Raw genomic sequence first — 26,318 nt, forward strand, 5'->3', positions numbered from 1 at the left:
CTAATGTTCATCCTTAAGTCTGGACTAACCCTGAAATGTTGGCGATTGCTTGAAATCTCAGCAATAAGCTTGAAATCACAGGAACCCAGAATTGAAAATGTTGTAATAATGCTAAAGAGTAGGGAATAATCTTTTCAAAAAATTGGCTGTAAAACTTAATATAATAATAATAATAATAAAAGTCAGGAATGACTCTGAAAAGACAAAGCAAAACTGATTCAAAACAATAAAGAATGTCACCCTTGATTCAGAAGCAGCTGAGCCATTCCTGTACTTCTAGTTCTTCATAACGTTGCCTGCCTGTGACGAGGAAACGTGAGACAGAATTTCAAAAACTCGCAACCAGAAAAATGTTTGCAGTCGGCCGATACTGTGTGTCTCTGTGCGAATGTAAGAGTAAAAGGGTGAAACCTGTCAGCCTCAGTTAGAGACAAAGCAGGTCATGACCCCCTCGTTAAATTGCCTCTTAAGTGATGACAGTGATGATGTATTGTTTTCAAACTTGGGCTGGTGACCTCTGTCAATTGTCACGCAGCTAAAAACAGTTTACACTTTATTTTACATTTTAAATCCCAGTGTGATTGTTGAGTAACACTGAGGGGGTTCCTCTACACATACGCCCTCCACACACACACACAGGTTCATTAGTTCAAATAAAGGAAACGGGAAACACCTGACTTTCCTGCCTAAACTGACAATAAACCGTCATTGATACCATGACATCAAGTTTTCCACTGGTCACCAAGTGGTATCTAACACATATTGATCATATTGTGAAATAAGATGTCACTGTTGTTTTATGTGTATATTATTTGTTTAATTTCATTTTGCTCTCTTTCACAATTTTATTTGTGCTTTTATCTGATTTATATTCTTAATCTGAGATGTATATTTTAAATCATTCAAAAAATAAATCCACTGTAGTTGATCATCATCATCATTATTATTATTATGATTATTATTATAACGTGGTTCACTTTCAGTCTTTACCCGTGTGTGGTTTCTCATGTGTGTCATCAGTCAGTGCTTTGCAGTAGCCAGATCAGTCTCAGCCAATAACCGTGAGATACGAAAACACACACAGGCAACAGACCACAACATCGCGTTACTCGAGCCAGCTGTGTGCGCATGCGCAGAGGGCGAGCCGCTGCAGAGAGAGAGCGTATAGTGCTGATGCATCTTCCACTGAGGTTACTGTCGGTCACTGAGATGCGTTTTCAAAAGGTTAAACAAATAACAAAACGGGCTTTGTGCTTTGTGTTGAAAGGTGTTTGAACGCAAATATGGAAAACAATTATGTATTAAATTCGTTTATACAACAATTTGTTGATGTGGTGTCATTTGCCATAGGAGCTAGTGGATAAGAAATTGCAGGGGCAGATTTTATTTTATTTTATTTTATTTTATTTTATTTTATTTTATTTTATTTTATTTTATTTTATTTTATTTTATTTAAGAGGAATATCCACTGAACATCCACGACTGTATGGAAATGTTGAATGCATGTTTAACGAGTGAACTCCTCAACAAAGAACTCTGAAAGCATAAAGTTTACATTATAATCTATATAATTTGAAAATCATAATTTGTGTTCCATTCTACAGTATGAGTGACTGTGGAGTGAACTCGATGGCTGAATGCAATTTGGGTTTTTTCTTAAACTTAAGCACTACGATGACACCATGTGGCCATATGGTGCAAGTTCTTAATAAGGACAATTTACAATATTTAATGTAATATTTTATTTTGAAATCATAAATAAAGTTATTAAGAACTGTTGTCCCCTCATTGTCATTGACTGAGCCGTGTTTGACCCAGGCGTACATGCAGGGGAGGGTTCATGTGAAGTTCACACAAGGGTCACTGCAGTCTATGCAGTCAATGGTTTTACATCTATGACAGACAGTTATACAGGCTGTCATAGATGCACAAAATTACAAAATAAACACGTTCAGCAACCTGGAATTGCCATAAAAAGAAGGAGCGTCATAATCTAATGGAAGCAGAACGATCTCTGTTTAACACTTTTACAGTTTAATCTTCAATCTCATTGATTTGTCAATGAAGTGAGGCGCATGTGAGAGGCACTGTGGACATATGCTGCCACCATGCGGCGAGAATCTAAACACACAGACATACAACTGGAGTTTCAAAGAACAATAATTATGATTATCCATAGATCAATTCGTTCTCTGAACAATCATATATTGTAGATAAAACAACACCAATTTATTGAAGGTACAAAACGAAAATGAAGTAACCCAATAGTTGGACAATTGTTTAATGACTTTATACTTTCTTAACTATACAATGACAATATAATTAATAAGAATTTACTTATTGACAGTAGATTAAATAATTTCTATGAATACACATGGTATTATCTGCAAAAAGGTGAGCTTCGAACTACAACTTCAATAAAACAAGACCCATATACTAATAATAAAATAATCAAAGGTAAAATCAAAGAACACGTCGTTTAAGTAGGCGAAATTATTTTGAATATTGCGTAAAATTTGTTATAGTTATTATATATATAATGATAATTTCTAATTATATGTTCAGAGTTTAAATTAATTTATTCCAATTTATACACGGGTTAAGATCGCCTCCTAGTGGACCAAATCGGAGCTACAACGTAATTTCTCACTTGGGCGGGGCGTTGCTGGTTTTTGACTCCTCCTACGCGTGGTGAGGTCCGTGACGTGAGCAGCCGAGGGTAGCAACAGTTGCCTCGAGACCCCGTCGCGCCATAGTGACTGTAGCCGTGGATACAGTTACTTACCAACGGGGAGCAACACTCAGCAACAGCAGCAGCAGCAGCATCTGGAAGTCACCGAGCGAGTGGGAGAGAGAACTTTTCTCAAGGCGAAGGTGACTATTTCTTTACAACTCTAGAGTTAAATTAATGTTAGTTTGGTCTAAACTAGTCCGACATTAAAGTCCTTTATTTTCCACAGCCTAACTTTGTCTTCTTTGACGCATCCGCCCTCCACTCTGCACTTTAACTAGCTTTCACCTTCAAGCTTTTTGCAACTAGTGACAGCTTTGGAAATCTATATTTCAGCTCTTCCACACATTAAATCACACTTTACTTCAGTGTCACGCCGAGCATTAGTAATCAATCCATCTCTAAACGGATCCAACATCACTTTCCACTTGTTGCTGTGTAAGCGTCTCGAGCTCAATCAAGCCGGACGGATGCTAGTCGAGCTACGGCTAATGTGCTAACGTGCGTAATCAGCGTGGGTCCGTGAGAGTTGTGCCGTGGGGTTTCAGTTCGCTCGTCACAGGCTTCCATAACAGGCCCGTGTTGTTGTCACTCCGCAGACAAACGTCACTTTTGGCGTGTTTTCGTTAGAGCCGTATGGAAAGCAGGTGGCAGGCGGGCTAGCTAGCGTTAGCCCCGCTCGTGCCCAGCTAACCATGAGGAGAAGTTTAATTTCAACACAGCTGCTCTCTCTGTCTTCTCTTATCGCTACTTAATCACACATTAGACGGGGGAGAGTCATGCGCAGAGCACCGTGGACTCCAACCAACACTTCACGTTGAATTTGTAAGGAAACCTCAAACAAAAAATAACTTTATATACAAATATAAGTGGATTTCTCGTTGTAAACTTAGTACCCAATGTACCCCGGATTCTGTCTATTTGTGGCGTAAATTGCACAGCATGGTTTAAAAGTTGCGTTGTGTTCCGTCTATCACAGACTCATAATTGAATTTGTTACAGCTAGGTGGTGCTACGATGGTTCTGTAGACTCCTATGCCGTTTTTACAGTTCGGGGGAAAGACATTAGGTGCTTAAAGTGCAGCCATATTAACTACAATACGCCTTTGTTGACAATGATAATGCCATCTTGTTTAGGTGGCAAGGTTAATCATTCTTTACCAGCTGAATCCCTGTATCAACTTTACCCCTTTAAAATAACAAGAAGCAGGAAGGGGTGGATGTGTCTTTTCTTTGTGGCTGTGTGTGGTTATTGCATAGATTTCTACCCCATTAGAGATTCTGTTTCTCTTCTGTCCCCTGAGAGAGAATTTTATCTAATGAACTATCATTCAGAGACAGCTGTCAGGTGCTCGGTCATTTGTAATATTGTTTGCCATTGAAGCGTCAGGAATCCTGCATGAGCATTTCTCTAATTACTGCCATATCTGGTTGCTGCTAATGAATTGAGTTATACATTTCAATTTTGCATTCATCTTCCAAATATAGAGAAAAAGCTTGTATGAGTCGTTTAAATGGACGAGGTTATTCAGCGCAAAATGTGTTTCCTTTTAGGTGAAATGGGGCATAAAGCACCAATTAATAACTTGATTTTTTATTATTCTGCAACAGTAAAATACACAAAGCCCCCGTTAGTACACTTTGTGAAGAGTCCAATGCTTGCACAAGAGTTGCATGTACATTTGAAGTGGCCAGGCATCTTGTGTTGTGGTGTCGTGGAGGGATAAAACTAAACTTTGATCGGTCAAAAGCGCACCACAGCTATAAAAAAAAAAAAAAGAAAATAAAGACACGACTGCACTGAAACACTGTGTGCTACACCCCCGCCCCCCAATTCAAGCGTGACACTGTTATGTTTACATGGCAACTTGATATACAAATACACCCAAGTCATGGAAAGAAAGGGGACGGGGTGGGCTGGGGGGACGGGATGGGGGGAGGTGAAGTGTTATTCTTTTAAAAGGCAGTGATTTTAATCAGGTTATTTTCATCTGCCTCTTTGTGGTTAGAGTGCATAGCTTTGGCTTGCAGAGGCAGGTCAGGAAGAAAAGGTGCTCAGAAGGGATAAGAGAGGAGTGGTGTAAGAGATCAACCGGGCGAAGGCTATTACATAAAGTCTACGATGTACGTTGAAGTAATGTATGTGACATCGTTGTTGTAGGGGCATTAGTTTGGATAACGTCACTGTTTTACTTAATTTATTGGATGATGTCACTTTGTTAGTTTCATGACATATCAATCGATGGCATCATTTTTGTTTATTTAAGGAGCTTTAGAGTCTGATTCTGTTGGTTGATTTACACTCAATGTTAAACTTGCCATTGTTGAAACAGTCTAGGATCGTGGCCGCGAGCGCCTGAGTGGTTTGCGAGTTCATAACAATTATGCTTGTCGTTTAGGCCCGACCTCTGCTTTCTAGCTTGTGATTTCCTTCTCTGAACTGGCTTGTGTGTTTGTGTATGTGTCCACTGTTAATCCGTGTGCCATTTCAAGTGTTTAATGGACTTGTACAGTTCAGCTATCAATAGGACAGCTGCAGTGGTCTCTCGGGCAGTGGATGACCTGACACAGCTTTTTGTCACATGTCACGTGCGTGTGTGTGTGTACGTGAGTGGCTGCGTGTCTATGCGTGCACGAGTATGCGAGTGTGCTCTGTGTTTGTGTGTGTGTGTGTTTGCTGATGCTGTATTTAGCTTTTCTTGATGAGGCCCACTGCTGTCCTGGGCAGCATTTTGCAATCCAAAAGCCTGACACAGTTATGAATGTAAACCTTTTCACTTGACAGTTGATACCCTTTCATGTTGAATGAATTGCATTTCAACTCTTTTTGCGGTAACTGAAATGCAATGCTTTCACACATTCCATCCTCTGATATTGACATAGAGCTAATGGGTTATCTCATCAAGTCCTATCCTGTCAAGACATCACAGTGTGAAGCCGAAACTGAGAGGACAAGGCCATTTGGGGCTTGTTAAGTGTAAATTAATAATGCATTTGCTACATATGAGTGTGCCAGACTCCTTAAAAACATATTTTGAGAAGGCCACATGAGTGTCGTTTCCCTTTATATGAATCTGTTGAAAAGCAAATGGTTTAAGCGATGTGTGTTTGACTCCTTCCTATTAAGCGTTCCAGCTCCAAAGATTTTGGAAGTCATTGTAGGTTTATGCTGCTAGGATACAAGGAAACAATCTGTCATATACCCCCAAAAGAATTGTTGGCCTTACGCAGTGGCAACAAGTTGAAACTGGTTGTGAAATGAAACCTTTTTTCAGTCTGTCTGTTTTTCCTGCGTGTGTGTGTGTCATCAGGAGCATTCTTAACATTCCACCTGTTTGTATCGTAGCTACACAACTACTAATTAAATTTCCTGCCACAAACAGCAGACAAGGCTATGACATTTGCATTACAATGACCGGCTGCCCCCTTCTCTCCTTATTTCAGGCAGGGATAGTGGCAGCCCCCGCCCTCGCCTCACTTTTCCTTTCTTTTGTCGAGTTTCAGTCCAGTTCAGATGTGTTTATTTGGCTTAAAACGTATGTCACTATAAACGCGCTACAGAACGATTACCGGATTTAAGACCAAGCCTGCAGTTGAGAGAGATTGTTTCTAAATTGTAGATCTTGACAGCATTTTTTGTGTGATTTGGAGCTTGTCGGGACTTCAGCATTGTTTTTCAGTACCTGTTTAACCAGCAGTCCTAGAAGAGAACAATGGCAGAATATAGTGTTGTCACAGGTGGTGGTGACTGAAGGAGCTTCAACCTTAAGTTTCTACCCTGACCATTGAAAACCCTCTCCCCCCCTTCCCTCTGTCTACTTGTAGGTAGATGTTAAAAGCATTGTATGTTAATTATTTGCAAGTGAGAATCGACATTATTTACATTGACTATGTGCAGATAGTTGGAATTTGTAAGCTGTATACATTCGGTCAGTCAGGGGAGCGTACCAGTCTGGGTTCTTACCACAAAGGCACCGCATCCTCCAACCAGTCCTGTGCAACCTCTACGCAGATGACCATCCAAAGAGCGTAGCTACACAGGATGATGTAGTGACCTTTGCTAGTGATCCTCACACCCGGTGTGCCAGGGGACGTTTCAATACCACAAAATGGATGAGTCAAAGAAGGAATGTGTTGATGTCCGTCCCCGAAATACAGACCAGTGCTCAGGTACATGACTAATGGGACTACTTGCTTCAAAACCTCTGTCACGAACAGGATTGGACAGATCTAAGAGGCCATCATGACAGCAGTACAATAACATAAGAAAACCCTAGCCCCCTAGCAGACACACGAAGGTCAAGAATTTGGTCCAATGTGCAAAGGTTAAGGTTTTTCGAGTTCATAAACAGTAAAAGTAGTTTGGCTCTCTCCTGTCAAGCCAATTAGGGGCTGGAATGTACCTACCAGAGATGAACTAGATAATAAATTATTGAAGTTGAATTGATTTGCATTATTCTGAAATGTAGTTTAACTGTGACGTCATTGTTGCAACTTTGCTAGTTTTCATGACATCAGTTTATCCCTGTTGTAATTGTTTATTAGATGACGTCAGTTTGACGATGCCCAGATTAGTTTGTTTGGGCATCTTTGAACGCCGCAATTGCACTCAGGGTTTGGTCCAAATCAACCGGTCCGAGATCACCTAAAGAAGCTGCTCCTGGCAACCCACTCAATAAACCGACACACCTCCCTTGCTGTTCTGTATTTACTATGATAAGTTTTGTAGCTGATAATGCCGAGGCTCACAAATATTATAAATACTTAACCAAGCTTACCTGATGCATCTTCCTAAGAAGTAGAAGTGTGCCATCTGATTAGATGCATAAAGAAATAGTTTTTCAAGACATGGCCTTGATGCTCGCTTACAATTAATGTATAGTTAATATACTGAACATTAGCAAATCCACAAGAGAATAGCAAGCACAGCAATTATGCGCGCACACACTGCTGATGCTGTAGATATAGGATGAAGAATCTTTTTCCAGGTAAGACGTTAACGTCCTGCTCAGATCTTACCAATCCCAAAACATTTTTGCAAGCGTTTTGGTTCGCAGTCGAGTGTTGCCATGTGAACACTAATCTAACAAAGTGCTAAGTGCAAACATTATTCCCTCAATCGGACCAAAGCAACTAACTACAGGTCTAACTCAGAGTCTGATGCTGTTCTAAGTGGCATTGGCATTAGAGACATCACAGTTTTTGACCAAAGGTAGCGTCATGTCGTTGTGCGTCACTTCTCGGCTTTGTAACTACTTTCTGAATGGCAACCATACAATTTAGTTTGAAAGGGGGATTTGAATGGTTGTAAAGGAAAAAAAGGCTGATTATAAGTTTTCAGTATGGTGCCATCTGTACTGTGTGAAAAGCAGAAACTTGGATCCTTTTCAAATGTTAAAGCATTAACTGGTGACTCATTGGCTTGTTTGAAGCAGTGCTTGTGAAAGAAAGCATGTGATGAATAAGTGTCATATCTGTGTGGACTCCATGAATCGCTCGCCAAGGATTCCCTTCAGTGTGAACCCTTGCTGGCTCTGAGGGCATCTATGCATCTTGTGGTTCACAGGTTGAATGAACACCTGTGGACCGAAGACGGTAAGAAAACTAGCTAGTGTGAGTTTGAGTGTTTTTCCACAGTGTAAAGATGTAAGTGTGGGCTGAAGGATCCTTAACCACTTCAGATCTGGGTGAAGTGTTATGATCGGATCACTCTATCCTTTCTTGTTTTTCAATGCAACATTAAAAGGAATTGTTTCATTTCTGTAGGTTTTGGAAGATGACAACATTCAGAGAATATGTAGGTTGACGCAATAGCTTTAGGGAGGAATGGCGTATATGTATGTCGTATATAGGAGCTAATATAATGTTTAAGGTGAGGCTTTGGCCATGCTGATTCTGTGGCGTAGATGTGAGTGTAAGGTTGACTCATAGTCTTAACATAATCTCTTAGGCATGTTGATTTTCCAAATCATTTACATTTTGCTAAATCGCAGAAAAAAAGGATTAAACCAATATACAAGGAGCCAAAGTACATGTTGTGTGTATATGTGTGTGTGACACGTGTGTGTGAAGTTCCCTCCCGTTTTTTGGTTGCACACCAGCCTTGAGAAACGCAAGATAGATGCTCCTTCAGACACCCACGTGAATGGATTTGGTGTCGTCACCTTCACAGTTGTGTCTTTAATAGTACTCGTCTTTAGTTTCCCCGATTAACTTCTCTTCACTGCCTCGGCTCTAAGTCCACATCTTCATCTCGATATGTTAAAAGGCGAGGACGAGGGCAGGGGGTGGGGAGGGGTCGCAGTGGAAATCTGGAAAGGGTTAGATGAGGTAGAGCCATTGGGGGAGGAAGTTGCTAGTGTATATCATGGGCGAACACACAATCTCCATGGCAACGGTTTGATCGTTCTCTCCGTGGCTGTCAGGCCTGCAGCACACATGGTGACGGAGTGGACAGGTTGTGCTGATGACCAGAGGTGGGAGGTGAGCTGGAGAGTGGAGGCTTGGATCTCACTCTCTCTCACTCTCTCTCTCTCTCTTTCTCTCCCTCTTGATCTTTTTTTTCTCTCTTTCTCTCTCTCTCTCTCTCTCTCTCTCTCTCTCTCTCTCTCTCTCCCTCCCTCTTTCGCCGCTCTTTCTCTCTCTGCCATCTGCAGACCCCAAGAGCCGCTTTGATTGGATTAGCCATGAATTAATGAGACAGGCTTGAAGAACAGCCTCTGTTGTGGAAATCTCTTATCATATCTTAATTTGCTCTTTGTGCGAGCGCCCGTGCCTGTGTGATCTTTTTCCATTTAATTTGAATGAAATCAAAGGAAAGCAAGTCAAGTTATTTTAAACTCCAGAATGACTAAATCAGCCGTTTCACATAAATATTGACTGAACTAATTCTGTAATTTAGGAACATGTTACATGGTGCGAGAGAGGAATTGAACTGAAGAGAATTGAATAAAAGGAATACTTGCAAATACTACATTAGTTTTGAGAATCAGAATAAAATAATTTAAGGGACAATATATTAGGGTTGTTGGCTGTCGACTGCTGCTTTTCTCTATTTTATTTAATTGTAAATCAAATCCTTTTCTCAAAATGATTATCGATAGTTGCCAGCCCGCACTAGGTGTCTGCTGTTGCCTTATTACTGGATTTTTTGTTTTGAGTTGGAAAAAGCACGAGGCGTTACTCTGTGTTGCAATGTCTCATCTGCCGAATGAAGTTTGGAAAGTCTTGACTTGGTGTTGAGAGTAAATGTGTTTTTTGGTTGGTAGAAGGGTAAAATGAGCTTGAAGAATAGGCTGTTGTCTCCCTGATGACTTAAACATTCCTCCTTCCTTTGACCACCAAGTAGTTACAAAAACAGACCACTTCATTCTGCCCTCTTCTGTCTTAAGTCTAAACCAGTATTAAGTCTCCACATTTTCTGCTCTTTTCCTCCTTGCAGCACAGGAATAACTCTGCCTCCATGTCCCCTGGTGTCTGAAATTAATAGCTTACATAGTATTTATTGTTGTAAGTTTCTACTTAGCGTGAGATAGAGGGATCAGGTGGGGGATGGCATTGTTTGGTTTGGGAAGTATTCTGTTGGTTGCATAGCAACAGGCTCCTGGAAACGGGAGTGGACGGTGTTGCCACTAGCAACCGTTGTTGCTCTGCAAACAATGTGGGCCAGTGCAAACATGAGCCAAGACTGCGGGCTGCTGCTTTTAATTGAACATCTGTATGTGTTTTTCTCTGATTGAGTGCTGTTTAACTTAGATTTGTTGGTGACAGATGCTTAAATCTTGTCTACATTGTTAACATTATAGTTGTAATTCTAGTTTGTGGGGCTTTTTCTTGTTTCCTTATGGCTTTTAAAACAAACTCAGGTAACTCTTGAAAGGACATACTCTCCTATGCTCATTTGGGATTTTTCCGAGTGGAAACAGGCGCACAGACCTGACATGAAAATGGACTTGTGAGTGAAGTCGGCCTCTGGTTTGGAGGGCGACCGTGCGCCACACTCACAGTAGGGTGGTGTGCCATACCTCCTGCTGCGCTCTACCTTTGTGCCTTTCAGAGCTGCTGGTGGGGAATTTGTGTGGCTTTTAACCTCCGAGCAGAAAGCCTCCTCTCTGCCTGCTCTCCCTCCCTCCCTCCCACCCTCCCTCCTTCCTGCAGCCCAGTGATTCTGTGCACTTCACCATAACTATTAAAGCCGGCACTTTAATTGAGCTTTTATGGATGAAAATGGGCTGGCCGGTGCTCAGATTTCATGAACCCCCATCATGCTGCTGCACCACCTACTCGTTAATGGTGCTAAGAAGCCCATAGGCTCCGGTTGCTTCTTGTGGTGAAAATGACAAGTCCAAAGATAAATGATGGGATTGTTGCAAGTTTATTTATAGCTCAACTGACACCTCATAGACAAATTCCTTGCTTTCCATATTTAAGTATTGCAGTTGCTTTTAAAAAAGTTTTCTCCTTGTCAACACCGCTCTGATAATTGTATTTTGGTGTTTATGTGACAGAGAAGAGAGACACTTAAAGCTGAATTGTAATAAAGGAGAGGCTTGTCTTGGAAGGTCTTTACAGAGGAGTGCAAATTGTGCCGCGTGCTAACAAATGGAAACACTGAGGAGTGTGTCAGAGATCCCCGTTCAGGAGATACTGGATATGTGTGGCGCGTGTGGCTCATCTCTTTCTCAACGTTGGCCTGAAGTTGACACATGTCCGAAATTTCACCATAGTTGTCCACCCAGTCATAGTCATGTGGGCAGAACAATCTCCCCGATGGCAAATGACAGCGGTGACACGCCCAAATTGGTTGTTATTCTCTCTTAAAGCGTAATGATTTTTTGGGGAAATCATGCCTCAATGTTTCGTTTTTGACGGAACACATGGGAAAGCTAGATTGAGATAGTTTACATTGTTACATAGATGTGAGTATGCTCCAATAACATCAAAGCCTTGTTGTCACGGATTGCTCTCCTGCAGTCGCTTTGAACCTTCTCATGTCAGTTCACTGCGTGTGCGATGTTACCCCCATGATGTGAAGTAACTGAGGCGGAGATGCTGTATATTATACATGCAGGGCGTTGTAAGGAAAACTAGTACCTACTAAAAGAAACCTTTATTTTACAAGGTGTTACCATCATTATAGTGTAACACCGTTCTGTTTAGGAATCCACAAGATGTAGGTTTGGCTATTATTGTTGTGTGCATAGCTTCTATTCTTGCACAGGGTAAATTAAGGGTCCATTGAAATGCCTTCGGTCCTGGTCCAAAAATAATCCAATATACAAAAATGAAATCAATGTCCCTGACCTAGTTCAGTCGTCGTTCGCCCCCAAAAAAATCATTATATATTATAAAATTGCCGGAGTATCACTTTAAGTGTTCTGCACATACCTTGATTATATTATTTCGCCCACTCATGTCCCGAGACTAACTAACTACCTAAAATAAGAAATGAAAGTGCCAGTCTGGCTGCTGCTTTCTGTCATGAGGTGCGAATCGGTTTTGAACAGAAAACTCCAGCTCCGTCTTAAAGTTCGAAACTTTTGTCTCAAAGAAGCAGTGATGAGCAAAGAGACGAGCCCGGCTTGCGTCTGTTGCTTTGATTTAACGGATGAACCTGCAGATTCCAGGCTCTTCAGGCCGTCTCCTCCACTAAATCAGAATCACATTGTATTGAGTGCATTGTGGTGTCATTAGTAACCAGGGTGCCTCGTACAGGCGGCGTCCTGTGTTGCTTCCCTCTAATGATCGCGGTGCAGCACTGTTCCTCCGTATACCTTTGACTTTGTCTTCTCCTCCTGGATTTCTCCTTAAACAAAAGAATCCTCCCCCCCACCCACCCACCCACCCTTCCCCAACTCTGCTGTATCTCACTCTCCTTTTTTCTCCTCCTCCTCCTCCTCCTCCTCCTCCCCCTCTTCTATATGGTTGCACTCGAAAGTTCCTGTGCAAGAGCTTTGTAAAGGTTGGGGGGGCGGGTGGTGGTGGTGGAGGAGGAGGAGTGCACACGGAGAATAGGAGGAGCAGGCAGTTGTAGAGTTAGGGGTGGTCGTCATGGATTCCTCGCCATGGCAACCGACAAACGTTTACAAAGCATTGAGGAATTTCCTCATATCAGCTGGATTATTGGAGCCCTCAGAGAACAGCTCTCGTTCGAAACAAATGCTGGATATCATCAGGGCCCTGGCAGGGTCTGGAGCCCCACTGCCATTTTCATCCCCCCCCCCCCTCCACCCCCTCAGTTTGGACAGAGTAGGGAAGTTGTTGTTTTTTTTAATAATCTCACTCCCCCTTGTAGTTCTATTCTTCCTTTATCCCCCTGCTCCCGCTCTTTCCCTCTCTTTCCTTTTTTTTATTTATTTAAAAGAGAGCCTTTGTGTCGCTCCATTTTAGCTCCCCTTTACTATGCTGTGCACATTGTCCCCCAGTGGAAAGCCTGGTGGCCGCGGTGGGTTTGTTCCTTATGGAGCAGTTCAGTCCTATTGAGTACTACTGTACCTACTTCAGTTTGTCCTGTCCTGCAAGACTATGATTGTGTCTCTAACAAGGGGAGTTATTACTCCTTTGATTAAGGCCAAAGGCAGGACACCTCTGGGCCTTAAAGAGCTTTACTTACTCAGCTTAACTTGACAAACCAGAAACCCCTCAAAGGCACAAAGAATCTTTGGTGCCTCTGAGGGGGAATGGGTGGAGAGGAAGAGCATTTATTTGGCACTGCTGTTCATGTGTGTAGACACAAATTGCTCTTATTAATCGTGTACGCAACCAATACAAACTTAAATTGATTCTATTCTTTCACAGTGCAGCTTCACATGTGAGAGCCGCTCTTCACTCGAGCATGGAATCGCCCTATATTTACAACTCTTTCCCGTCTGTTTTCCTACAGCATGCAGAGCTCCGAGGGAGGGTCAGACACCACGAGCAGCGTGGCAGCGCTGCGTACAACAACATCCGCTCAGGCTCCTGTGGTACAACCTGTCCCAGCCTCCCAGCAGGTGGGTTGAGGCCTCCACCCTTCCACTTGTTGCTGTAGTGACAGGACAGATGCACACAGCTGTGAGGGACACATCTACACTGACTGAGTTAGAGTTACAGCTACAGTTGCACCCAATTCCTGTTCCTTTTTAAAAGTTGAAAGTGTAGTAAGAATGCACTCTCAGTATATTTCATTCATTCTATGCCACACTTGGAATGCAAATATATTTGAACAGGAGTTCCATTTGTAAAACTCTAAAGCACCTAGTTTATATGTGCCATGCCCAAGAGACAGGCCTCTGCCTCGTCTTCTTCCTGCTTTGCTGCACCACTGCTTCATTCTATCATAATTGTTTGGGGCTTACAAAATGACAGCTTTATCAATCTGAATCTTTCTCATAATAATGCATTCATTCTGCACATATCCTTTGCCTGTGACAAGCCGACATAGTCCAATTATATAATGTCATCTGTCAACATAGAGGGTGCTGGTTCAAGCCACAGGCTCAGCTCAGAAGGGAGCACAAGTACAGCAGCTTTCAGTACCCAGGGTTCAGCAGGTTCCTCAGCAGGTACACACACTCTTAACAATGAGAATCTCACTGTCATCTGTGAGTTTCCTTCCTGTGCACTCATAACCAAACAGTAAATAAATGTTGTTCTAGTCTTGGGCACATTTTGTGGTCTTGAGTCCTTGTCTGATTCTCCTGTTTTTGTCTCTGTAGGTCCAGCAGGTGCAACATGTTTACCCATCACAAGTCCAGTATGTAGGAGAAAGTGGAGAGGCCGTTTACACCAATGGAACCATGTAAGCAATGTAGCATCATTCTGCTAGGTTGTAGTACATTGTTAGTGTGCATGGGAAATGTCATAGAGTGAACATATAATAATAATAACCTTTTGAGGGATGAATATGTATAATTGTTGCACCCAATGGTTTTCAGTTACTGTTGTAGAGCCGTTAATGCGTAAATGAATGAAAGCTTACATTTCCTCCAATTAGCTTGATGCAGTTTCAAGCATAACTGAATTTGATATGAATTATATCTCGGCCATGATGTAATGATGTCATTCCGTGTAAATTCCAACCATTTCTCCCCCCCCCCCCTCCAGCCGAGCAGCCTACTCCTACAACCCTGACGCTCAGTTGTACGGACAGAGCAGCGGGGGGTCCTACTTTGACTCGCAGGCCGGTGGGGGTCATGTCACCACAGTGGTCTCCTCTGCGAGCAGTGGCGTCCCCCCTCACGGCATGGTGGGCATCGCCATGGACGTGGGCAGCAGCCACATCATCTCCAGTGGCAGCACCTACTTGATCCACGGAGGAGGCATGGAGGGAAACCGCAACCACATATCGCACTCCTCCCGCTCCTCCTCAGCGATGGTGAGCGACACGTTATCATCTGTTCCTGTTGCACTAATTCAGACTGTGGGTTTCTCTTCTGTAGAGGTCATTACATTACTAACACAGCTGAGGCATGTGCTGCGTAGCCAGAGTCTTCACATTCACATGGAGCTCTGTGATGTGCCCCCCCCCCCCCCCCATTGTCATTACTGCCTCCTGACCCCCAAGCCCCTTGTCCTGTCCACCCTTCCTCCCAGGACATAAACGACAGACAGGGACAGAGAGAGAGAGAGAGGCTCTACTAGCTCTGCAGTAATCCACAGAAAGCAGGGAGGAGCAGGGCAGAGAGAGTTTGGAGTCGGACGCCGGCTTAAATAATTCAGCTCTGCCTTGTTTCAGAGTTTTCACAGGCACTTGAGCGCCCTGCGAAACAAAGCAACCCCTGGGGCTCATTACCATTTGGCCAAGAGCCCTCGGGAGCCTTCTTAAGGCTTGGACCATTGCCTGCTTCTTTTTCTTTTTCTTCTATGACTCCAGTTTGGCTGCGGCACCACATATCTTTTCTTTATTTTCTTCTACGGCTTAATAGAAAGTCACTGGTTTGGCCATTCACCATCCCTACCAATTTGACTTGAAGACTTTTTTTGCCACCCAAAACAGAACGTTTTATAGAACTGAAGGTGCCACTTATTCTGATATTGCATATCAAATATTCTCGTTGCTTTTGTTTGCATTGTTTGGTAAATTTTGGGAGGTGGGCATTGTTGACCCATTGTCCCCACGCCTGACGCGACCTGTGCCCCTGTTTGTGGTTCCTATTTGCATACATTAGAGTGTCTGACCGCAAGCCTTCACTGAGCAGCTTAACCCTATGAGTCCCTTGATTTGCATGCTTTTGTCAGCCAATAATGGATTTGGCTGCAACACTGACTGATTTTAATGGAAATGCAGGGATCTGGCTGCTCGCTAACAGTCTTATTTCCTTTATCTGTTTTGTGTGTTTTTTTTCATATACCCCCCTGCTTATTTCTCTTTCTCTCTCTGTCTCCTTTCTCGTGCCTCCTCCCCTTCTGTGTCCACTCTATCTCCCTCTTTTTTTTCCATTTTTTTGCATGCTTTTCTTTAGCTTGAAATGGCGATTGAAAACCTCCAAAAGTCTGAAGGAATTGCAAGTCACAAAAGCAGCCTGCTCAACAGCCATGTAAGTCAACCAGGAACTTTCTTTGAACAAAAAAACAAACAAAACAAAGACATGAGAGAAAATGAAACCAGAATGCTTTGGCTGCACCCTAAGGCAATGTGTTGTACTTTGGTTGGGCTAAGGTGAACACATTTCCTCCTGCTAGCTGTCCTCACTCTGCCCTGTCCCACTGACTCACATAATCCCCACTTTGAGTCTGGAGTAGGAATTAGCCATCATGCTTAAAAATGTATCTCGTATGCGTCTTAATACTTTGCATGCTGTTAAATTGGCAGATTTCTCAATCACTTCTGTCTTATGAAAGCAAATCTGATTCGTCCGCGTCAAGCTAAAATCAACAATAAATCAAGATCACCGGTCACTGATTTACAGTTACGTTTACTTGAGTATAGTTTGTCCTCTCTTGTTGGGAATCAATTCTAACCTACTATAATTGAAATGAGATGAGAATACTGCTTTGTATGACTTCCACACTCAGACCGAGACATTTACTGTAGGTTAGATGTGTTTCCTACATTATAGCTCTTAATCTCAGTTTCCTGCTCATAACCTCCAGGCCCTTTGTATCAAAACAAAGTACTTGTTTGCAATTTGGTAGTAGTGGGATTTTCATTTGATTGATTTTGGCAAATTTGTTGTTGTTGCAAACCAATCCATTCCCAGTAAAGCGTTAAGTTACTAATAAGAGCCCAAGTTGTAGTTGACTTCATTGGGCCGTGTTAGTGGGACCGGTTCAGTCAATAGATCCATGGGTAAAGTTCTGTGTATTGAGTTAAGCTGTATCAGCACGTAACTTCATTTCTAGGCAGCACATTCAGATAATTGAAATCCATGCTATGGAGGTTGCCAGGTTCATAATGAGGTTTTCCAATGTGTCCGGTCTGTAAACACCTTTAATCTATAGTCCCAGTACTTACAGTAATGTTCCTAAGCACTCTCAAATAAATGCTCATTGAGATGTGAGCATGCTGACTGAATTAATACTAAACATATCTATTTAAAATGTAACTGCTGAACACCCTGTACCATATGTACTTAAAGGTTTAAGTCCCAAGTCTGAATTGCGGATTACAAAACTCAGATCACGTAACTCACCTGAGAGCTGCTTAAGTCCTGAGGTAAGTCTGAATACGGAGGAGCACAATGTGGGCATTAGGCCGACTTAGGCTCGCATGTTTCAACTCTGACCCGGGCCTTTACTTAGTCAGGAAACAAGGGACTAACCATGACCACAGTGGGAGTGTGTGTTGCTCTCTCTTCATGGTGCTTTGCTGTAGGGTGAAGTGTTCATGTCATACCTGTCTTCTGATTGCATAACAAACTCTGCTGCTCCTCTCCTTTTCTGGCCCAGGTTGTTCTTTATTGTGAAACGTGTGCGTGTGTGTGTGTCCTGTGTGTTTCCTTTAGCTCCAGTGGCTGTTGGATAACTATGAGACTGCAGAGGGAGTCAGCCTGCCCCGCTGCTCCTTGTATAACCATTACTTGCGCCACTGTCAGGAACAGAAGCTCGATCCGGTCAATGCAGCCTCCTTCGGCAAGCTCATTCGTTCAGTCTTCATGGGCCTCAGGACCCGCCGCCTTGGCACCAGGTAGAAACAGGAAGGAGCTGTTTCAGATGCTGCAAGCAGTAATCATTTAGCCATTATGGATGTGATGAGTATGATAAAGCTCATAGGCATGGGAGAGCAGCTGATGGAAGAGGATAATGATAGTGTTTACACTCATGGCAAGCCTTCTTCCTCACAATTTTGTTGCTTTCTCTTCTTCCTGCATCTACCAGAGGCAACTCTAAATATCACTACTACGGCATCCGGGTGAAGCCAGACTCACCGCTCAACCGGCTGCAGGAGGACACTCAGTACATGGCCATGAGGCAACAGCCCGTCCACCAGAAACAGAGGTCAGCGTTCTGCTTCTTTCCACTTCTCACATGCTCTAACCGCAAAAGCATCATCTTGAGTCATTTTGTGTCTTGTGTCTTAGATTCAGCTGGTTTCAATTATCGTCCACTTGCAGTTAAAGGTGTCTTTAAGTTCCTGGATAGTGCAGCAAGGAGAAAATAAAACAAACTGAAATGGCAGACTTCCAGAAACACATGTGCCCCCCCAGAGGCTGTGTGGGAAGTTTTAGCTCTCTAGCTCCTTCCGTCTAAGATATGGGTTTTTTAAAACATCAAACTTGCGTAGTAATCCTTACCTCTTTCTTCCCCATTCCACACACACTCACCTACCCAAACACACACACACACATAGCCTCCTCTGTCCTGTAGCCCTTGTGTATAAGCAATGATTGGTTCAGTTGTCGCCAAACATAAAAAAAGAGGAAGAGGTGTTTTGTCTCAAACGATGACATCAAATCCTGGGAGGCGTTATTTGGCAGTTGAGAAAGAGGCTTTGATGGTAAAAGAAGTGCATCAAGTGATGTTGGGGAGGAAAAACAGATGGCCAGACCATTACATCTTTGTACTCTCTCCCTCTCCCGTCTGTATAGGTTCAAGCCTCTGCAGAAGGTGGATGGCATGTCCGATAGCCTGTGTGGAAGCTCTCAGCACTCCTCCACCACTCCAGAGCAGTCAGTGGCAGCTCAGAGCCAGCACCACCAGCAGTACATAGGTAAGAACTCCAGCTGGGCTGTAGGGAACAGGTTCACACTCATCGTTTGTGGGGTTGTTTCTTATTCAACTAGATGCAATATGATCCGAGCAGTATTTGGCAAAGCTACAGCCACATGATGTCATCTAGTTTAAGACATCATAGGCTGTGTGTTTGTTTGCTGACATAAGACTATTTGACTGTATGATCTACATGTGTTATCCTCTTCCTATCAAGTCAGACATCACACCTATGCGCACATATACAACATACACGTGTGTGTGTGTCTTATCAACACTTGTCGATGCTTTCGCTCCGTGCAGACATGTCCCACACCCTGCCTCCGTTTCCCTCCCCCGACTTGGGCACCCAGCCTCTGCCTGAGCGCATCAACGTGAACGATATCAAGAAGCTGCAGACGCTCTACAGAGATCACTGCGAGGTGGGTCATCACAGCGCCGCTCCCCAGCGATCACACCTCCCGCTGCTTAGGCAAATACCAGACGCACACACAATCGGCAACGGTGCAGATTTAGCTGTTTTTGTTTGGTCCCTGGTTTGTCGGCCCAAATTCCACGGCGACCGCTTAACATCTGTCCTCCGATCACAAACTGATGCACCGACACACAAACAGATGTGTGAGGAAAAACAACTGAGGAGTCCAAACGTTCTGCAGAAGATCTTTAATAACAACAGCCGTTATTTGACCCAGATTACAATCTGACAGTCAGAAAATGCAATAGAATAGATTCCCTTCTTTAATTCTTGACTGTCACATTTTTTAAACTTCAATTTGGAATTGTTTGCGTTCAAATTGATTCAGATGTTAAGTAAAGTCAAGCCTTCACTAAAGAGAGCAGTTTATTGTGGGGATCTGCAGCTGTCAGTCACAGCTTCTTACCTACATATGATGCAGATATTCACGCTGACATTGATATGTCAGTTCCAGAGTGACAGTGATGGTGACAGAGCCAATAAGGTCTCTCTCTCTGTCTCTGTGTCTCTGTGTCTCTCTCTCTCTCTCTCTCTTTCTGTCTCTCTCTCTCTTCTCTCCCTCTCGTGTCATTTATGGCCCTGAGTGAAATGCAGATGGCTCTTTCCTGAGGTATTCTTGTGCTGTTGAACCATTGACTTGCTGGCAGATGTCTCTCCTGCACTGAATTATTAATATCGACGGCTTAAAAAAAAAAGCAGGAATCACATTGGTCCAGGCCGAACACGAGCACAAAACTGCAGCGCACCCAACAGGTGTCTGATCCCTGCCGACTGTCTCCAGTCGCTGCAACAACATACGACGGGGGATTCATGTAACCAACGGTGACATTTCCCAGGTTGCACAGCCTTAAAATGTAAGCCCCCTTTATACGAGACATTTTAATAAGGACGAACAGGAATATTTTGCATTAAAAGTTCCGAGCCTCTACAGTCTCTACAGAGTGAAGAGGACAGAAGGAGAGCGACTGTGATTAAAGCGGCGGAGCGCTGGCTTTATCATATTATCCCTGCCCTCCTCTTGTCCAGCCTCACCACACTCCCTTTGTTCCAGCCGTCCTTTCATCTCAGTGCAGCTTTCAAGACATGCCAATTAACCTTTCAGCGCGCTGGGTGGACATCTTGGTGTCTTTGTGGTGGCCTCCCCGTGGGCCTTTGTGTTGCCTTGTCTGTGGACAGGCACATGGGCTGCCTGTCTTTGTGTGCGAGAGAATTTCTGTCACTCTCGCCGCTCTCATCCGCCCGTGAGCATTTAATGTTTATGCATTTTTACTTTTTCCAGAGTAAACAGCGACCTGTTAACAAATTACTCCAGAGTGGTATTGGCACCGTATAAAAGTTACAGCTTGAATAAAGGCAACACGTTTTATTTGATACTTTTCCTCCGTGCTGTTTGCAGCATACGCATGTGTTCCTGCTGTTTTCTATTTCTATTATAAACTCGTGGCGTATTAAACAGCGATAGTGACTCATTTTCATTGTAACGTATTTATTTATGAAGGTTTGAGGAAACAAAAGCCACATACTCTGCTGTCAGCCACACCGTTAATGTTTTATTACCCATTTAATTACCACACTTAAACATTGACAGTAATAGATCACAGTGTAAAGTTGTGTGCGTGTGTGTATTATCACCGGGAATCTGCTGCAGGCTGTTGCGAGCGTGTGTTATTTCTCCTCGACACTTTTCGACACGCAGCAGTCTTTTCCCCGTGTGCCGGAGCAGCCGAGGTAAAACGCTCCTGTTTAGAGCTGGGAATTCTCCCTTTTTTTTTGTTTTGGAGTTCTGTGTTTGACCTGTTGCTGGGGGCAACCGTAAACAAGGTTGCCATGGTAATGGCTGGAGAGGAAGCAAAAACATATCATGTGATTGAAGCCTACACTGCTGTGTAACCAGATCCAGTGGCAAAGCGGTCGTCCTGCCAGATAGAGAAAGGAGAGAATCTGTGGGCAAAGCGTGAATCGCACTCGTCTTCAACACAGAGTTCTAATGTTTGACCTTTGCGCCGACGCACCGACACTTCCGCCGGACTGATGAATGTGTCTCGCCTCTGTCTGTGGTTTTTCATATTTGTCTTGAGGGTTCAGAGTTTTTTTGCTTCCCCCCGTGAAAGCCCCTTTAACATCTGCCGTAGCCGCTCACCGCTGCCTTGCTTTGTTTCCCCGCGGTGCTGTGAGCCTCATACATATGAACAGGAAAGAGGAAGTCACATGAGTTAGTTCAGGTCAGCGCCTTGTCAATGATTGTTTAAAAAGGCAAGCCAGTACAGAAAATCTGTGAAACTAATCTGCCTAATAATGCTGAGTGGGTTTTCGAAATGAATACCGAGTGAAATCTTCATGTCGGAAAAAATGGCAGAAACGTGGCCTTTAGTGTCTCCGTGGTGATTAACGTGTGCTGCTCCGTGTTAAGCTGCCTCATTGTCTAAGCAGGCGGGCCCACAGTGAGTGAGAGGCTGCCTGCCTGTAGAAACTTTGTTGTGTGTCTGGTTGCCATGGTTGAGCTCTGTTTTGTCCTCCTTCCTCCCTCGGCTCCTCTCTTTCCCTCCTCTCTTCCCTCCCTTCCCTCCCCCCCTCGGCAGGCTACTGTGGATGTGGTGATGAACCTTCAGTTCCACTTCATTGAGAAACTCTGGCAGACCTTTTGGTATGCAACACCGCCATCTAGTGACGGAAGCACCACCCTCTCCAACAGGTCAGAAGGAACAGAGACCTCCTCCTTTATCCTTCAGCTTTGTTTATTAGGGTGTAAGTTTGATACTTTGTAAAAAATTTAATTTAAAAACGTAACTTACACAATGAGTAAATAATTAATCTAAAGCCATGAAGGCAGATTGAAGCATTTAGGAGATTAGATCACACAGTAATTCATAACCAATACGATCTATAATTCAACTAAATAAAAATGAGGATTTGAATTTATTATTATTATTTATTATTTATAAACAAATTTACAAATGGTGAAATTTACAGGATTTACATTTATTCAGACACTTCCATGTCCAGAATAGTTTTCCTTGTTGCCATGACAATTTTGCAACTGTTGTGCAAAAACTCCAGAATTCACAACTTGGACCCTCATCTCTTGCTCTCTCTCCCTCCTCCTCCTCCTCCTACTCTTCCTCCTCTAGTGATGATGACATGGACGGCGTGATCCCCGTAGAGAAGCTGGTGGCTCTGTGCAAATACGAACCGGTCCGGCTATGGATGAGGAGCTGCGACCACATCCTGTACCAGGCCCTGGTAGAGATCCTCATCCCTGACGTGCTGCGCCCCGTCCCCAGTCAGTGCTGCTAACCCGCTTCAGTCACTATTCTGTTATAAGCAAGCATACACAAGTTCTCCTCTCTGCTATATTTGCTGATATCACGCACCGAAGCAGCAGAGATGGACTGATGACGCTTTGTTTCCTCCAGGCACGCTCACTCAGGCCATCCGCAACTTTGCCAAGAGTCTGGAGGGCTGGCTGACCAACGCCATGAGCAACTTCCCTCACGAGATTATCCGCACCAAGGTAACCAAAGGAAAACATCCACTTCCTTTCCTTACCTGGACACAAAGACAGAATCGGAGATCATCTAAAACCTGGACGGATCTCCCTGACTTAAACTTCAGGCTCATGTTGTGCATTTCTCTGTGTGCTCTCCAGGTGGCGGTCGTCAGCGCCTTTGCCCAGACACTAAGACGTTACACCAGTCTGAACCACTTGGCCCAGGCGGCCCGCGCTGTCCTCCAGAACACCTCCCAGATCAACCAGATGCTTTCAGACCTAAACCGTGTCGACTTTGCTAACGTCCAGGTTAGTGTGACGGGATTTGTTTGCATTCATGTTGCACCTGTTGTTGTAGTCGATCATGAGGTGAGGCTTCTCAGAGAGTAAGACTGTGTTTGGGTTGTGTGAAACAGGAACAGGCGTCCTGGGTGTGTCAGTGTGATGAAAGCGTGGTTCAGCGTTTGGAGCAGGACTTCAAAGTCACCCTGCAGCAGCAGAGCTCCCTGGACCAATGGGCCGCCTGGCTGGACAACGTGGTCTCTCAGGTCCTAAAGCCCCACCAGGGGAGCCTCAGCTTCCCGAAGGCTGCACGCCAGTTCCTGCTCAAGTGGTCGTTCTACAGGTAAAGGAGGGAAGATAAAGAGTTCCACCTGCACCTCTGGAGAACATCTCACAGATCATCATCTTCTCTGCTTTCATCTTGTAGCTCCATGGTGATAAGGGACCTGACCCTCCGCAGCGCAGCCAGTTTTGGCTCCTTCCACCTAATCCGTCTCCTCTATGATGAGTACATGTTCTACCTGGTGGAGCACCGTGTTGCCCAGGCGACTGGAGAGACTCCCATTGCTGTGATGGGAGAGGTGAGGACAGCAGACGCAGATGAATGACAGTGTGTGATGCTTGATCCTCGTCTTATGCTTTAGTGTTGACTCTTATGTTCTCCGTCTGCTTGATTACAGTTCAGTGACCTCACCTCTGTGATGCCATCACTCATGGATAAAGGTGAGACAATACCGTCTGAAAAGCTCGGTTTGCTTTTAGGGACCCAGAACTGTTTGGAGGTTACACTTCCTGTCATGTTGAGTCCAAGCAGCCATTAAATAACAAACTTACAGCCTGAGACAGCAAAATAGTTTGTGGTTGACAGATCTTCCCTTTGTTAACCCTTTCCTCCCTCTCTCCCTCTCTGTGTCGTTAGATGCGTCCTTCTCCGATGAAATGAGCGACATGGGCAGCGATGCCGACGGCTCCAAAGGCCCGTCCGAGCCGGCGGTGAAGAGGGAGAGGATCGAGATCAGCCACTCCCTGCAGGAGATCTGAGTCCGGGCCCCCGACAGAGCTCGGCCCCCGGCCGGGCCCAGCTTCTCCCCCCACCCTCACAGGGCTGCAACACGGCTCTGACTTCGTTCTGTTTTTGTTACAACTGTGAAGGACTTTGTGCGGTACCTTTTTTTTCTTGGATGTGTAACTTTTTGAGTGGTGGCGTGTGGTGCTTTACGTGGTTCTCTCTCTCTCTCTTTTTGTTTTTGATGTTTTTGTTTCAACTATAGCCGTGCCATAGTGTCATTTGAGTGCCTTAGATCGCTAACCTTAAATCCACCACTACAGACGTCGCTCTGTCCCTCAGCTGTGCCTCTACCGCAGTATGAATGTAATCGTCTCCAAACCTCAAGACATTCGAAGCACCTTTAACATTGATTAGGTGTAGGCGTGTAACTCCGCGTTGCCTCCTGCTGCAGCTAGCAGCGAAAAGAAGAAGAAGAAGAAGAAGAAGGGATTCAAAACAATGCACATGCAACCTACTGACCCAAAGGACTCCACCCTCAGTAGTTCCCACCAGCTTAGCCACAGTTCGGACTCGTCTTGTGCGGCGGCGGCAGCAGGGACTCACAACTACAAACCCTCAGTTTTGCAGTAGACGGATTTGTTTTACCTCAATAGATTTCTAAGCTGTGCTCGTTTTGGCTCAGATGACATGAGGCAAAGTATTAGAGAATGTAGCCACTGGTCCTGTCTCCTTCACAGTGTACATAAAGCACCATCCGGTCAAAGGCGGTTACAGACGCGATGGCTCCTGTATAAGTAGGCGTGGGCGGTGTAACTACAGGACGTGAGGTTTGGACGCAGTTTCTTCCGGCCGACTGGATTTTTTTTGTCGACGCGAGAATCGGAGGCAAATTGATGAATATTCGCGTGCAGCAGGCTGTGAAGAAGTCGAGTTCCGTAGTCTGAACGTACAACTAGACGACGTGACGCAATACAGATGAGCTCATGTTATAACGGAAAGTCGCACTTCTGTATTGGCTTCAGATTTCTGGATTGGCAGTTTCCCGTATTGTCAAAATCCTAGCGGGAGGTCGGGACAGAAAGTGGGATATGGGACAGACGTCAGTAACGCACCAGGAACTACAGCTTGTGTTGATTTCGATGGTAGTCTGCTCGATAAACTAAGATTCGTCCCGCGACTTCAAACGTTGTCCGTCGACTTTGCAGCGTTCGCGCCTCTCAAACACATTTTGTTTTCAATCTGTGCGAAGCTTCCACGTCATCTCACTTCACGATGGTGACGTAGAGGAGTTCTACAACTTGTTTTTGTTTCTTTCCCCTTGATGAGTTGGCTGTTTTGTGCGTTATTGAATTGAAGTATGCATATCATTATATAAGGTTTTGCATGTATCGCTCACCCCTACTCAGATTAAACCGTAACGGACAAAGTAGATCAACGTTAAACTGGAAATTAGAAACTGGGCGGAGCCTCGTGTCTTTCTCACCGTGATTTGTATCTTCCTTTATGTAAGAAGTCAATTTTATTACAACACTTTGGACCTGTAGAAGCAAAAACGGAAAAGCGAGAGGATCTCATTGGCGTCTGAGCCGGCACACGCTCCCTAAGGTCGGATACGATGACCTCATGATGTCACTCGGATTAAAGTCTTATGATCTCTATGAATCCGATAAGAAAACACAGTGCATTAGAGATTCTCCATGATAAATTGTATATATAGTACACAGTAAATATATATCTCTTATGATGTAGAAAGTGTGTGTTCTGTGGCCTTCAGTCTTCGCCTAATAATTAGTATAATCACACTGTACTGTCACATTATATCAGACGTGTAATTGATTAGACTGACGTGATGAATCTGTTTCAAATCTCAATTGTTCAACGTATGGAAACTAATATTCTCATTAGTTTGTGGCGTTCAGGCGCCCACGTAAACTGCGAAACTGTCACAAGAGTAAATTCTATTTATAAGAATATTATAACTGATCGAGCTTTGTGTTGAAACTTGTTTGGTTGATCCCCCTCAGTCTCGCCCCTCCCCTCACCCTTAATTTCCCCCTCAGTTGATTTTGTTGTAGCTCTTGAGAATCCTAAACTCAATTTATTTAAGGCTTTTTGTAATTTGTGCCTGTCTCAGTAATTTGCCTTTAAGTGCTTTGGAGAAAATAATTTCTATGTGTACTTTGTAATGTTTTGTAACGCTGTTTAG

At 44.0% G+C, this 26,318-nt stretch overlaps 1 protein-coding gene across 3 annotated transcripts; it reads left to right on the forward strand.

The window, feature by feature from the left end:
- Window positions 1-2,584: 2,584 nt before the first annotated feature.
- rfx2 (regulatory factor X, 2 (influences HLA class II expression)) lies at window positions 2,585-25,271 on the forward strand. 3 transcript variants are annotated; one of them, XM_076151210.1, is made up of 18 exons: window positions 2,592-2,874; window positions 13,614-13,722; window positions 14,185-14,274; window positions 14,428-14,510; window positions 14,816-15,086; window positions 16,174-16,248; window positions 17,656-17,837; window positions 18,029-18,148; window positions 18,739-18,860; window positions 19,163-19,281; window positions 21,914-22,026; window positions 22,463-22,614; window positions 22,748-22,845; window positions 22,981-23,130; window positions 23,238-23,446; window positions 23,531-23,684; window positions 23,784-23,826; window positions 24,023-25,271. In XM_076151210.1, the coding sequence occupies exons 2-18, from the start codon at window positions 13,615-13,617 to the stop codon at window positions 24,142-24,144; spliced, it is 2,211 nt and encodes a 736-aa protein (XP_076007325.1). In that variant the 5' UTR covers window positions 2,592-2,874; window position 13,614; the 3' UTR covers window positions 24,145-25,271. The 3 variants fall into 3 exon arrangements, with proteins under 3 accessions (XP_076007327.1, XP_076007325.1, XP_076007326.1); XM_076151212.1 differs by lacking the exon at window positions 14,185-14,274 and having other exon boundaries at window positions 2,585-2,874; XM_076151211.1 differs by lacking the exon at window positions 16,174-16,248 and having other exon boundaries at window positions 2,599-2,874.
- The last annotated feature ends 1,047 nt before the right edge of the window (window positions 25,272-26,318 follow it).

Source organism: Genypterus blacodes, unplaced genomic scaffold, assembly GCF_046128005.1.
Source record: "Genypterus blacodes isolate CSIRO-AG114 ecotype Tasmania unplaced genomic scaffold, CSIRO-AGI_Gbla_v1 ptg000054l_1, whole genome shotgun sequence".
NCBI classification, from domain to species: Eukaryota; Metazoa; Chordata; class Actinopteri; order Ophidiiformes; family Ophidiidae; genus Genypterus; species Genypterus blacodes.

What these genes read in the sequence shown, in the direction of transcription:
- rfx2 (XM_076151210.1), top strand. Translation starts at nt 13,615, where the DNA reads ATGCAGAGCTCCGAGGGAGGGTCAGACACCACGAGCAGCGTGGCAGCG. An exon ending in TTCAGCAGGTTCCTCAGCAG is followed by an intron (nt 14,275 to 14,427) that starts GTACACACACTC and finishes TTGTCTCTGTAG; the next exon opens with GTCCAGCAGGTGCAACATGT. An exon ending in AGCACCACCCTCTCCAACAG is followed by an intron (nt 22,027 to 22,462) that starts GTCAGAAGGAAC and finishes TTCCTCCTCTAG; the next exon opens with TGATGATGACATGGACGGCG.